Source organism: Balaenoptera acutorostrata, chromosome 6 (assembly GCF_949987535.1).
Source record: "Balaenoptera acutorostrata chromosome 6, mBalAcu1.1, whole genome shotgun sequence".
In the NCBI taxonomy this organism is placed as follows: domain Eukaryota; kingdom Metazoa; phylum Chordata; class Mammalia; order Artiodactyla; family Balaenopteridae; genus Balaenoptera; species Balaenoptera acutorostrata.
In genome coordinates, this window is record NC_080069.1 from 94311170 (window position 1) to 94324528 (window position 13359).

Sequence of the window (13359 nt, forward strand, 5' to 3'; positions counted from 1 at the left end):
GGGGTTTCCTGGGTTGGTCTCTATTCAAATGGCAGGCTTCTCTCCATTATCAAAAACATGAGTGGAACAGAGCCCAGTGTGTTAAAATACACAGAAAATTGCTTGGTTTATCTGAAATAGTTATCACTGAAGATTTTGGAGTAGAAAGACACAATCATAGCTGTGCCTTAGAATCATAACTCTTTAGTAGTGGGGTAACTAATGGCATAAAGGGGTTGAGATCTCAAAGGCAGCAGGAGCAGGTAGGACAAGATATCAGTAGTGTAGATGAGAGAATATGGAGGCCTGCATAAGAACATGGCAGTTGGCATAGGAAAAATGAGATACATAGGACGGGAACTACAGTAAGAAAGACATGGGAGCTGACCAGGTATGGGGTGGGAAGAACAAGAAAGCTGGAGGAAGTGTCTAAGATGATGTTGAGATTTCTAGCCTGGGTGACTGAGAAGATGTTGGTTGGATTTACCAGGATAGTGAACTCTAGAGAAGTTGCACATTGAGGGGAGGAGACATGCTGAATTTCATTTCAGACTTGTGGTATTTGGAGTGTCTTTGGAGCACAAGGTTGGTGGTCAGGAGAGTAAAAAGGACCAAGAATGATAATATGAGTGTCAGTGGAATCAATATAAGAGTGGAAGCCATAGAAAGATGAGATCTCCCAAGAAGAATACATGGAAAGAAAATGAAAAGAGGGGAAAGGATAGGTCCTAGGAGAGCACTACCATTTACAGACCAGGTAGAAGAAAAGGAAAAATGAAAGGAGCCAGAATGGTCAGAGGCAGGCGAAAGTTCTTAAATACGAAGAAAGGAAAGTGATGGGGGGTGGTGATCAGTCAACCCCCACTCTTACCCCAGAGCCATGTCAAGAAGCATTGAAAAGGACAAGTGAACAGAAATCAAAGAGTAAGTGAAAGGACTGAGCACTTACTAAATAGGCATTAGGCTAAGCATTTTACAGGCATCATCTCTTTATGCTTAATTGACACCAGAGGTTCAAATCCTGGCTCCACCATTCACTAGTTCTGTGAGCTTGGATAAACGTACTCTGCTGTAAATGAGGGTGACTCATCATCTCACAGGGTGGCATGAGAATCATGTAACAGAATGCATTTCAAGGTACGTAGTTGGTTATGTGGTCAGTCAATGAGAGTCATTATTATCATTCCCTTGGGTTTGCTTTTATGATATCTGTCTCCCCCACAGAAAGCCCCATGAGCCCAAAAATCATGTGTTTTGTAAGTTTTATTTGTTATTTGTTTTTCAGTTTTGTCAATGACTGAAAATCCCCAATGTCTGCAAGTAGTAGGCACTCAATAAATACTAGCTGAATAACTGAACAATCCTATTTCATCTACATATCCTTGCCTATGGGTACACCTTTGGTTCTCCTTAAAGAAGAAGGAATGAATTCTCATATACATGCACTGGTCCATTGTAGGTTTTTCAGTTTTCACAAGAGGGTCATTCTTAACCACAGTTTAATTGCCTATTAATTAAAAGATCCCGGACTGAGAGGGAAATGGAGAGTTACTAATCAATAGGCATGAGGTTTTAGTTAAGCAAAAGGAAGAAGCTCTAGAAATCTGCTGTACATTGGACCTATAGTCAACAATAACATATGGTACTCAAATATTTGTTAAGAGGGTAGATCTCATTTTAAGTGTTCTTACCGCAATAAAATAATTTTTAAAAATCTTTCATAAAATACAAAAATATAATAGACAATCAAGGATCAAATACATTGACAAAAGACTAATTGATTTCTTAATATTTTATTTTTATTCCTTCATATCTTGAGATAATATCATTTGCAAATAGCAAAACTAAGAATAGTTTGACTCTTGAAAATGCATATTTGTGGAAATAAGATGCTTGTCAAGAAGCATCATTTTATAGATGGAAAAACTAGTTGATTATTCAGTCCTGGCTAATGCGATGACTTCATATTCTCTTATGTATTTTAGTGCATGTGGTATTGTTTGCTTATTCAGAAAAAAATATATATTCTACTTAAGTCTTAATAAAATAACAGCTAACAGTTATTGAGTGCCTGCTAAGTGGTTTTGATATACTTAATTATATAGTTCTCATACCACTCTCATGAGAACTCATTTCACAGGTGAGGAAACTAAGGCATAGGCAGGTTAAGTTCAAAGACATACAGTAGTAATTAGTGGATTTGGGATTTGAACCTACGTGCCTTAGGCACTAAAGTATAAGAAACTTGCTTATGACGAGACAAGTATCTAATAAAATCACATTTTATTGAAGGATTTTTAAATACAACCCATAGTAAGAAATATATTTCACTTTGTATTATACATTCTCCCTCTACCTATATGTTACATACTCAACAAAAGTTTCACATAAAACCACTTGTCTTTAGGATTGGGAGTTTGGGATTAGCAGATGCGAACTAGTATATACAGGATGAATAAACAACAAGGTCCTACTGTATTGCACAGGGAACTATATTCAATATCCTGTGATAAACCAAAATGGAAAAGAATATGAAAAAGAATATGTATATATGTATAACTGAGTCACTTTGCTGTACAGCAGAAATTAACACAACATTGCCAATCAACCGTACTTCAATAAAATTTTTAAAAAACACTTGTCCTTACTATGTATAAAACTCTAATATATTCAATTCTATTCCATTCTTTTTCACTAAAAAATTCTAGTTGAACCCTACCTTGTGTACATTTGTTTCACAATCAACTAATGGTTTGAGATCTGCAGTTTGGAAAACCACCATAATAAGGGGCATATATAAGACACAGTAACACTAAATGAAGCTAATAATAACTAGGGATATCATTTATTAAGCATCTACTATGTGCCAAAATAGTGTCATTGATATTTATGTATAATATCCTCAATTCTCATTACAACCCTGAAAAGTAAATCTTTTTTCACAGACGAAACCGGGATGAGGAAAGGTTAAAAGATTTGTCCTACAGAGAGTAGTCCGAGCAAATGTTCCTTCCGCTAGTCTACTCTAATGATAGCATTGTAGTATTATTAAACAATGAAATCCATTTTTTTTAAAAGATGCAGGTGGGGCTTCCCTGGTGGCGCAGTGGTTGAGAATCTGCCTGCCAATGCAGGGGACACGGGTTCGAGCCCTGGTCTGGGAAGATCCCACATGCCGCGGAGCAACTAGACCCGTGAGCCACAACTACTGAGCCTGCGCGTCTGGAGCCTGTGCTCCGCAACAAGAGAGGCCGCGATAGTGAGAGGCCCGCGCACCGCGATGAAGAGTGGCCCCCGCTTGCCACAACTAGAGAAAGCCCTCGCACAGAAACGAAGACCCAACACAGCCAAAAATAAAAATAAATAAAACAAATGTGGGGTTTAAAATGTTCTGATAAAAAAAAAAAAAGAGTTGGCTGTTTATTTTAAAAAAAAAAAGATGCAAGTCTGTATTTCACTAGCAGGAAACTTATTAAAAGGTAGTATCTAATTCACTGATACCCAGTAGTTTTTAAAAACCTAACCTGAGAGAAACTATAATTAGGAAGGAGTGAAGAATATATAGTCTACCCATTCTTTTAGAACATGCTTACTATTATGAGTCAGATACTGTTCTAAATACTACACAATCCTCATTTAATCCTCATGATGACCTGAAGAGGTAGGTGCTGTAGCATTATTAGCCCCACTTTACTAACGAAGAAACAGAGGCATGGGAATTTAAGTCACACACCTAGTAAAAGCAGCAGAGCAGGTTTCCAGCCTAGCAGTCTTAACCTTTCATTGTGCTATATCTCTCAAGTTCGACCTAGACCGAATCATAATGCCGACCCTCCTCCCTTCTATCTCACACTATTGTTTTTGGGCATTTAGCTTTGATGTGATGTCATCGGCCTATGTTAAGAGTTGATATGAGGTCCCATATAAAGAACAGCACCAACATACTCAGTATTGTCATTGTTTATCATGTCCCTTATGAAAACTCAGGATGAATTCCTATCCAGTCACTATATCAGAAAGATTCTACTCTTCAACCGTTGGTTGGTTTTTATCATATAGCTACTGTGAAATGTGAAAATGACCAGTATCTCCTTATTGTGCTGACTATTAGACAACTTATACTCAAGGATGTAACTCCTATCTCCATATTTATTTCTTCTTCTGTTCCAACTGCTCTTTGATGCTTGCTTACTTTATTTGGTGGAAGTTGGTATAACTTCTTTTTGGAACGAAATGAGAATACATAAACATGCCTCAGTGCATATTTATGAGTTATTATTAATCTTCATACAGATGAAATTGATACTAGGAGACATTTGAATAAAGTACTCAAGTCTGTAGCACATAGTTTAGCCCTTAATATTATGCTGACGTATTTGTAACCTGATTTTCCCCAGGCTGCCCAAGTTTGTGTGGAGAAATACATCATAATTATAGTAATCATCCTAGGTTCACCCGAGTTGTGTGACCTTAATGCAATTCATGTAATCTCTCTGTGCCTGTTTCCTCTTCTATAAAATGGAAATAATATATGTACCACATACAGGGTGCCTGGGCAGAAGAAGAGTTAATTTATGTCAAGCGCTTAGAACAGTTCCTAGGACATATGCGTAATATAGGTCATCACCTTTACCATCACCATCTCCTCCTCCTCCATCTCCTACTCCTTCCTCTTCTCCTTGGATCTTGCCCATGTTGTTTATGGAGAACTTTCAGCCCCTCTCAAAGTGTTACCCTTATTTCTAAGGGGGGGGGGTCCCAGTGAGGTCTCAGGTGTTTCCACTGTCAGTTTTCTCAGGTGTTTCCCCTCTAACTTACTACTTTGTTTCCCACTTCCATCAGTGCCACTTGAGGGTTTCCCACCCCAGCCCTTTCGTGCAGCTACTGACCCTTGTGCCTAACATGCTTGCTCAATACTGAACAAAATGCAAATCTTTAACGTGTACTATCCCCTGGAGTCCTAAGACTTTGCATCTGCATCACAACCCTGCCAAATCTCATCACCTAAGCTCTGATGCAGCGTTCCTTCTGCTCTGCGCTTCCTTTATCCCATCTCTCTATGGAATTGAACATATGTCCTCAAGGCTTAGTCAAAACCAATATCCTGAACACGCATCATGCTGCCCTCTCCATCCCCTTGCCCTCGCTCCTTCTCCACGCAGTAGCCGCTTCCCTCGTTCTCCTTCTGCCAATACCCATCCCTCCCAGGTCACCAAACACACGCAGCCACGTATGAAACCCAGCTTGGGGTCAGCTGACACCCTCCTACAGATCACTGTCTGTTTCCTGTATTAGCGAGCGCTCCCCACTTGGCTTGATCACAAATGGCTTGAGGTTAGAGAGCACGTCTGAGAATTCCTCACCTTCACAGCACTTAGTTCAGAACTGAACACAGAGGCGGTTTTCAGAAACAGATGTTGGTTGACTGATTAATTGGCATTGGTCTTGATAGCTCCTGGCCAGACCCAGAATAAGAAAGCTCTTTGGGGAGGGAAACATTGTCTCAGGTAGAGTGACCTAGCACCCCAGTTTGTTCAAGACTACCTCCATTTTAGCACTGAAAGGTCCCATGCCCCCAGGAAACCCCTTGGTCCTGGGCAAACTGAGATGGTTGGTCACCTAGCACCAGAAGTCCCCAGTTCAAACTATGCCCTTTACACTCCAGACCAGATACCAGTCCTCTCATTTCCACGTCATGTGTCTGCCCCTACATCCCTGGACACACATACATACTCACATGAGTCATAGCACCATTTACCCATCCCCTTCTCTCCCAGCTTGTATCCTGTCGTATAAATTAGTGGTCCACAATTGCTTCAGACTTTACCGACCAAAGCAAAACGTACTTGTCATCTCAGCCTCTTCTCTCAGCTTTGTGACCTCCCCACTTATCCCTCTGTGACATTCATTTTTCTCCGATCAGCAGAGAACCTGGGTAGAAACACAGTACTCTCAACTCTGAGAGGCTGGATTTCAGATATTGCTGGCTTCTGCCTTCTGAATCTTTGTGGAATGATCAGGATTTAATGCACTTTTATATATCGGGTTGTCATTCTTAGAAAGCGACAGCTGAGGAAAATCCCTGGTACATGAGCTCTTTCTACCTCATTATCTCCCCACAGCCATAATTGCTTTTTTCACACTAATACCGTCAACCCTTCCACCAGCACTTGGGTCCAGCACAGCCCCACCATCTGCTCATGTGACACCAACATTATGGCCTCCCTAAATGGGGCTGGAGAAGGCAGCGGAGACGGCAAGTGTGCCAGCTGGCACGAGTGACACAAACCTAGACAGTGATGAATCATGGCCCAGGACAGGGCGGAGGAAGGGAGGACACCGACGGCTAATTGTGTGTCATCAGTGCTGCAAGGCAGAGCTCTCTGCTTGTGGAAGCAGAATCAACGTGCTGTTTCTGTTCCTGCAGTAAATGCATAAGCTTCTTTTTAATATATGTTCGCAAGAGAATGTTCAATAGAAAAGAAACCTAGAAGTCAAGATCCAAATTGTTCTATATTTGCTTCTGTGCATCTCTAACTGGTATTTTATTGAGGACTCTCCAGGGAGCTTGAGGATGGCTTTAAAATGACATGAAGGGGTTTCTGGCTGCTCAGGGGAGGAGCCAAGGCCAAGGTGACTCATGCTGATGGGTCAGTTCTGTCCCGTAGGCTGTGGAAGTTCCCACATACCTCTACCACCCTGCGTCTCCAAGGTTCTCTGTTCTTTATGCCCTGCACTTGATTCATTCATTCATTCAGTTCTCTCTGAATGCTGTTTCCATAGTTAAATTGGCCAAGCAGCTATTCAAGATTTTTTCTATGTATATCAAATTTAGATATATTGACCTTGGCTTTTTTATTGTTACTGTTGATTTTGATGTATATGATGTTAAGACAATTCTTTTTTAAAAGTTTCTATTCTTCATTATTCTGAGTCCTCTTACATATATATATACACATATATACATATATATAATATATATACGTATATAATATATATACATATAGATCGTATACCTAGAGATCATACATATACATATATACACACACACACACACATTATTTTGCTTTCATTTACTTCATTTTCACCTTTTTCTATTTTAAATGGAAGTGGTAGCACAAATGTCCCTTGTAAAATATAATATTCTTCCTCAATAGAGGAAACTAGATGCCATTTTTGTTTTTGTTTTATCCAAAAAGCCCCCATCGATCCTGCCTGTTCTCCAAGCTTATTTCTCCTTAGGGCTGGTGAAGCTGAGAGAGAGAAATGTGTTTCCTGCCACATGGATGAGATACAGAGAAATCAGATCAAGCCTGTTCAGGAGACAGAAACAGCCCCAGAGGCAGAGCCCCCAAACTGTTGGAATCCTAGTGTTAGCTCCAAAACATTCAGGTCAGCTGGCTAGGTTCCCTCCTGTTGGGTCGACTCAATTGACTAGTGCAGCACAAAAGAAATAGGAACTTCATGGCCTTGACTTTATAAACTAGCTACTAGCAAGAGCACCAATCAGTGGGGCAGCTTGGGAGCACCTATCTCTCATTCCTATAGGAAACATCCTTATCCAAGTCTCTTCTCTGTTGCTAAAGAGAAAAGAAATAAACAAAATGCTTGAAACAGTAGAGATGGCGGGCATGAGCATTGGTAGTTTACATGTGCCAATAAACAACTTCAGACACAGAGAAACACATGGCGAATGTCTAGAGATTACTGTATGGTCAGAAGTTGTGCCAGAAGGTCCACTGGGGAAGAAGGGGTAGAAAATGTCAGATAATGGAACAAAATCCTTGTAGAGCCAGAAACAAGTCATGTGTGAGAGAGAGTGATAGCAAAGTATGATTTGGAGCCTACCTGGAGATAAAGGTGGTGATGGATACAGCCAAAAGGTAATGACCTTTATAGCAGGATGGTTAGGCGTTTGTACTTTAGACACGTTACCGCTGGAGATACTCGAGGCTTCTGAACCAAAGAGGAAAGGCTTCTAACCAAAGAGTTAGAGAAAATGGAAGGTTGAGGGAAGATGGGAAGATTGTTTTTTTTTTTTTTTTTGGTTGTGGGGGGCTGCACTGGGTCTTTGTTGCTGCGTGTGGGCTTTCTCTGGTTGTGGCAAGTGGGGGCTACTCTTCTTTGCAGTGCGCAGGCTTCTCATTGCGGTGGCTTCTCTTGTTGCAGAGCATGGGCTCTAGGTGCACTGGCTTCAGTAGTTGCAGCACGCGGGCTTGGTAGTTGTGGCTTGCGGGCTCTAGGGAGCACGGGCTTCAGTAGTTGTAGCTCGCGGGCTTAGTTGCTCCGCAGCATGTGGGATCTTCCCGGACTAAGGATTGAACCCGTGTCCCCTGCATTGGCAGGCGGATTCTTAACCACTGTGCCACCAGGAAGTCCTGGGGGAAGATTCTTAATCCAAATGACCCTTAAAGAAAATGATGCCTTCTGCTAGAGTGAGGAGGAATTGCAGAGCTAATGTACCAGAAGCAGGTGTGAGAGAGTGGGCAAAGCGCAAGGCTCTGCTTCAGTGTTGTGGCTAAAGAAATGGATATGAACGTGGATAAAGATGCCAAATGGTGCCTCTCTGCATTAGAGTTGAGCTACTTTGCCTCTCCCCATAACTCTCCACACTTTTGTGTATGATGCGATCTTGATGCTGTGACCTAGGTGTTTTGCCCCCTGGGGATCAGAAAATGTGGGATTCTAGTCCTGGGTCTAACACTAACTAGCTACGTGATCTTAGGTTAGTCATTCCAGGGCTGGAAATAAGAACTTGAGACTAAAACCTAAAAGATTGTGGTTTTCCCCCCTCCCTGCCCCTTATGTACTTCCAAATAGAAACAATTTTTAAGCCATAAAAGATGTACAAAGATGCCCTACCAAGTTCTGATTCTTCTCCCAAAATGATTACTTTGATGCTTTTAAAGTATTTTTCCCCATTTTAGTTTCCCTGCTTTGCTGATTGTCAGTCTAAGGACATGTTTGGTTTCCTTGTTGGATAATCCAGCTGTCGTCAGTTCTCCTTGCTGGGCCTCCATTTTCTCATCTATGAAATAAAGATTTTAGATGGGAAGATCTCTAAGATCTTTTCCAGCTTAACTTTCTGTAACTTCATAACCTCAAAGACCTCTTTTCTGTCTACCTTTATCACCGTCTCATCTTGCCATTTGGTGTTTCCTAATGGGAATGAGAAAAATAATGGCATTTCCATACTCCCCCAACTCCTCATACCTATATAAAGGCTACATCTAAACCTCGGTGAGTATCTGGGACATTTCTGAATCAAATGAAAGGATAATTGTGTCCCTTTTTGTGTCCAAATCTTGTGAAGGATATATGTCTATAATAAGATGTGATCATCAGTAAAGTCCTTTACTTACTGGTAGAAAACATTTTGGAATAAAGGCAAAATCTTTTTGGAAAAGGATAAAAGTTATGACTGATGTAGGATACCTGTACAATGTTTTCATCCACGCCAGTAATTTAGGTTCTGAAGATTTCCCTTAACCTTTCTAGGCTTTAGCTTTCCTGTTTGTTCATTCATGCATCATTTACCTGCCTCTAACACTTTATAATAAAGTAAGTCTATCTCTAACATTTTATGAAATTGCCCATGAACAGATCTCACTCTACATCTTGCCAATTCATATGCCACTATCCTTTGACTTTTCACCTCCGTCCTGAATGGCAGTACTGCCTTGGTTCCCATGCATCCCCTGGAGGGGCGCAGCAGAGCCTGGGTCTCTCTACAAGCCTTGCTGTGGTCTGCTTCTCAGATGGGAGCTGTTCATTATTTTCTGGAAGGTTTATGTAACAGATGTTACAAGGCAGACAAGTAAGCACACACTCCCTGAGCCCGGAGCACACAGAGCCAGGCACGCACACACTTTGCAATACCAATACAAGGAGAGCTGCTGGGTGATGGAGGGAGTGTGCTCTGAGGGGCGGGCGCGGCTCCGAAGCCCGGCTAATATCTCTGTGTGGCCATGCTGTATTTTCAGCTTGTCATCATGGCTGGGACAGTGCTGCTTGCCTACTACTTCGAATGCACTGACACTTTTCAGGTGCATATCCAAGGATTCTTCTGTCAGGACGGAGACTTAATGAAGCCTTACCCGGGGACAGAGGAAGAAAGCTTCATCACCCCTCTGGTGCTCTATTGTGTGCTGGCTGCCAGCCCAACTGCTATCGTAAGTACAGGAAAGGATTTCCTTCTTTACTGTTGGATCCTAAACAACATTTTCTGTCTGCCTTTTCTTTTATAGGTGGGTTTTGCTTTTTGGTCCCTGAATTTAAATATATATACATATATATTTTTAAAAGAATGTCTGAATGTCATACGTATATATTTTTTAAATGAACAGGCCTGAGTGGCTGCCATGTTAAGAACAGCGACTGTACTCTTGAAAAAATATGCTGTGCGTTGTGTGTATTCAGAAGAGGTCTTGAATGTAAATGCTGGCCTTGATACAAAGCCTCAATCAGAGTGGAATAGAATCGCCCAGGCCTGTATCTCTTGCTCTTCTGACTGAACTTCCAGAGAGGCCAGAGATGAAAGAAACCGCTTGACCTGAACTTTGCTGTGAATTGTTCTGGGCGGCTCTGGCTCTGCTCACATTACATCACATTCAATTAAGTTGCAAATTTACCCTCATTGATTGCATTCTTCTCTCTCAAAGGCAAAAAAAAAAAAGTGGCCAGACAGACCTCTTGGGAGACTATTTCAAAAGCATAAAGCTCATAGATCTGTATTGTCTGGTAAAATGATTTAGCATTCAGACATCTTAATTTGATTTTTAAAAAATGACTTTGTGAATGTTTTAAAATAAACATTTCTGTGTCTGAACATGCTACAACGTCAGATTATTTGGGATGTAATTTCAGTTATTATTTCCCCCCTTTCTCTTCCAAAGCTGCCTCCCCCCAACTCTCCCTCCTCCCCTACCTGCCCTCTCCCACTCCCCTCTCCTTGGAGCAGTAATAAAAATACCGACTGGCATGCTGAGGAATGTACTGATTGCTCAGACATTCAGTTCGAGTATTGTTTTCTACGCAAATGTTTTACTTGCTTTAAGATGAGAAATAGAATTTTGAGGAGGAAATAATATGGACATAATGAGTCGTAGTACTTTAAGTTCATTTTGATCATTGATCCTAGACTTGACAAGCTCCCCCTTAAATAATGAGGCTATGCCATAGGAATTAAGGTCAGCAGTGATAAAACATGATCTATCACAGTGGTTAAAAACACATGCTTTGCAGTCCGACCTTCCAGGGTTCACATCCTGTCTATGTGACTTCAGGCAAGTCACTCTACTGTTCCCTTCCCCCGAAATGGGAATAACGTGACTGCCTATTTCAGAGTTGTCAAGACTTAAATAAGATGCTTCATACAAATGACTTGGCACAGCGTCTGGCATGGACTAAATGGTTAGAAGTCGGGGAAACAAAGAACCTGTCTGGAAACTGATCTTTACCTTCTTCAGGATCACAGACCAACTTCCTCTCCCTGCAGAGAAGGAGATTCCACTGAAACCCTGGTATCACCTCCTCTTTAGAGCGATGGGGGATGTGCCCTCTCCCAGAGGAAGGCTGATCTCCGTGTTCCTCTTACCTTTCCCTTTTCCTTTCTCACCAGCCCAAGGACTAAGAGAAAGCATAAAAGACACCCTTCTAAGTACCTTAAAAGGTGACACACTTCACTCCTCACATAAAACCTGGAGGCCACATTGGGTTCTATCTGTAACGGTTTAATGGCAGCTCTACCTAGTCCTAGAATTAGTCTGGAATCAGGTCCTGGTTTCTTCCTGTCCCATAAACATATCATTTTCTCATGTACTCAGACATAAATCCGTGAGTGATCCATTGACTAACTAACATATTTTCCTCTCTTCTTCCCAGTCCCAGGAAACATCATTGCCTAGGTTCTCTTGCAATTACTTTTTGTAATTATAGAGAGTTTTTTCCCTTTAAAAAAAAAAAAAACCAAAAACACCTAAGGAAAGCAAGGGAAACAGATCAATAAAAATTATGAAAAATCAGTGAATCAGAAAACAATAGGATTAATAAGTAAAATGTACAATTCCCTGGTTAGTCTAATATAAGAAAGGCAAAAGTTAAAAAAAAAAAGTCGGAGAGGAGAAGATGGCGGAAGAGGAAGACGCGGGGATCACCTTCCTCCCCACAAATACATCAGAAATACATCTACATGTGGAACAACTCCTACAGAATACCTACTGAACGCTGGCACAAGACCTCAGACCTGCCAAAAGGCAAGAAACTCCCCACGTACCTGGGTAGGGCAAAAGAAAAAAGAAAAAACAGAGACAAAAGAATAGGGACAGGACCTGCACCAGTGGGAGGGAGCTGTGAAGGAGGAAAGGTTTCCACACACTAGGAAGCCCCTTCGTGGGCGGAGACTGTGGGTGGCGGAGGGGGGAAGCTTCAGAGCCACGGAGGAGAGCGCAGCCACAGGGGTGCAGAGGGCAAGGCGGAGAGATTCCCGCACAGAGGATCGGTGCCGAGCAGCACTCACCAGCCTGAGAGGCTTGTCTGCTCCCCCGTCGGGGCGGGCGGGGGCTGGGAGCTGAGGCTCGGGCTTCGGTCGGATCTCAGGGAGAGGACTGGGGTTGGCTGCGTGAACACAGCCTGAAGGGGGCTAGTGCGCCACAGCTAGCCAGGAGGGAGTCCGGGAAAAGGTCTGGAGCTGCAGAAGAGGCAAGAGACTTTTTCCTGCCTCTTCGTTTCCTGGTGAGCGAGGAGAGGGGATTCAGAGCACCGCTTAAACGAGCTCCAGAGACGGGCGCGAGCCGCGGCGATCAGCGCAGACACCAGAGGCGGGCATGAGACGCTAAGGCTGCTGCTGCCGCCACCAAGAAGCCTGTGTGCAAGCACAGGTCACTCTCCACACCTCCCCTCCCGGGAGCCTGTGCAGCCCGCCATTGCCAGGGTCCCGTGATCCGGGGACAACTTCCCCGGGAGAACGCACGGCACGCCTCAGGCTGGTGTAACGTCACGCCGGCCTCTGCTGCCGCAGGTTCGCCCCGCATCCGTACCCCTCCCTCCCCCCGGCCTGAGTGAGCCAGAGCCCCCGAATCAGCCACTCCTTTAACCCTGCCCTGTCTGGGCGGGAAACAGATGCCCTCAGAAGACCTACAGGCAGAGGCAGGTCCAAATCCAAAGCTGAACCCTGGGAGCTGTGCAAACAAAGAAGAGAAAGGGAAATTTCCCCCAGCAGCCTCAGGAGCAGCAGATTAAAGCTCCACAAACAACTTGATGTACCTGCATCTGTGGAATACTTGAATAGACAACGAATCATCCCAAATTGAGGAGGTGGACTTTGGGACCAAGATATATTATTTTTTCCCCTTTTCCTCTTTTTGTGAGTGTGTATGTGTA

At 42.8% G+C, this 13359-nt stretch overlaps 1 protein-coding gene and 1 long non-coding RNA gene across 10 annotated transcripts in view; one reads left to right on the plus strand and one right to left on the minus strand.

Annotated features, from left to right (window-relative positions):
• The window catches only part of PLPPR1 (phospholipid phosphatase related 1), a 268878-nt gene that overhangs the window by 204675 nt on the left and 50844 nt on the right, over positions 1 to 13359 (plus strand). For all 5 annotated transcript variants that reach the window (XM_007197076.2, XM_057549245.1, XM_007197077.2 and 2 more), the window contains exon 3: positions 9963 to 10151. In XM_007197076.2, coding sequence (XP_007197138.1) covers positions 9963 to 10151 — 189 coding nt within the window. The remainder of the gene's footprint in view (positions 1 to 9962; positions 10152 to 13359) is intronic.
• Positions 1 to 13359, minus strand: part of LOC103005721 (uncharacterized) — a 103396-nt gene that overhangs the window by 35251 nt on the left and 54786 nt on the right. The window lies entirely within an intron of this gene.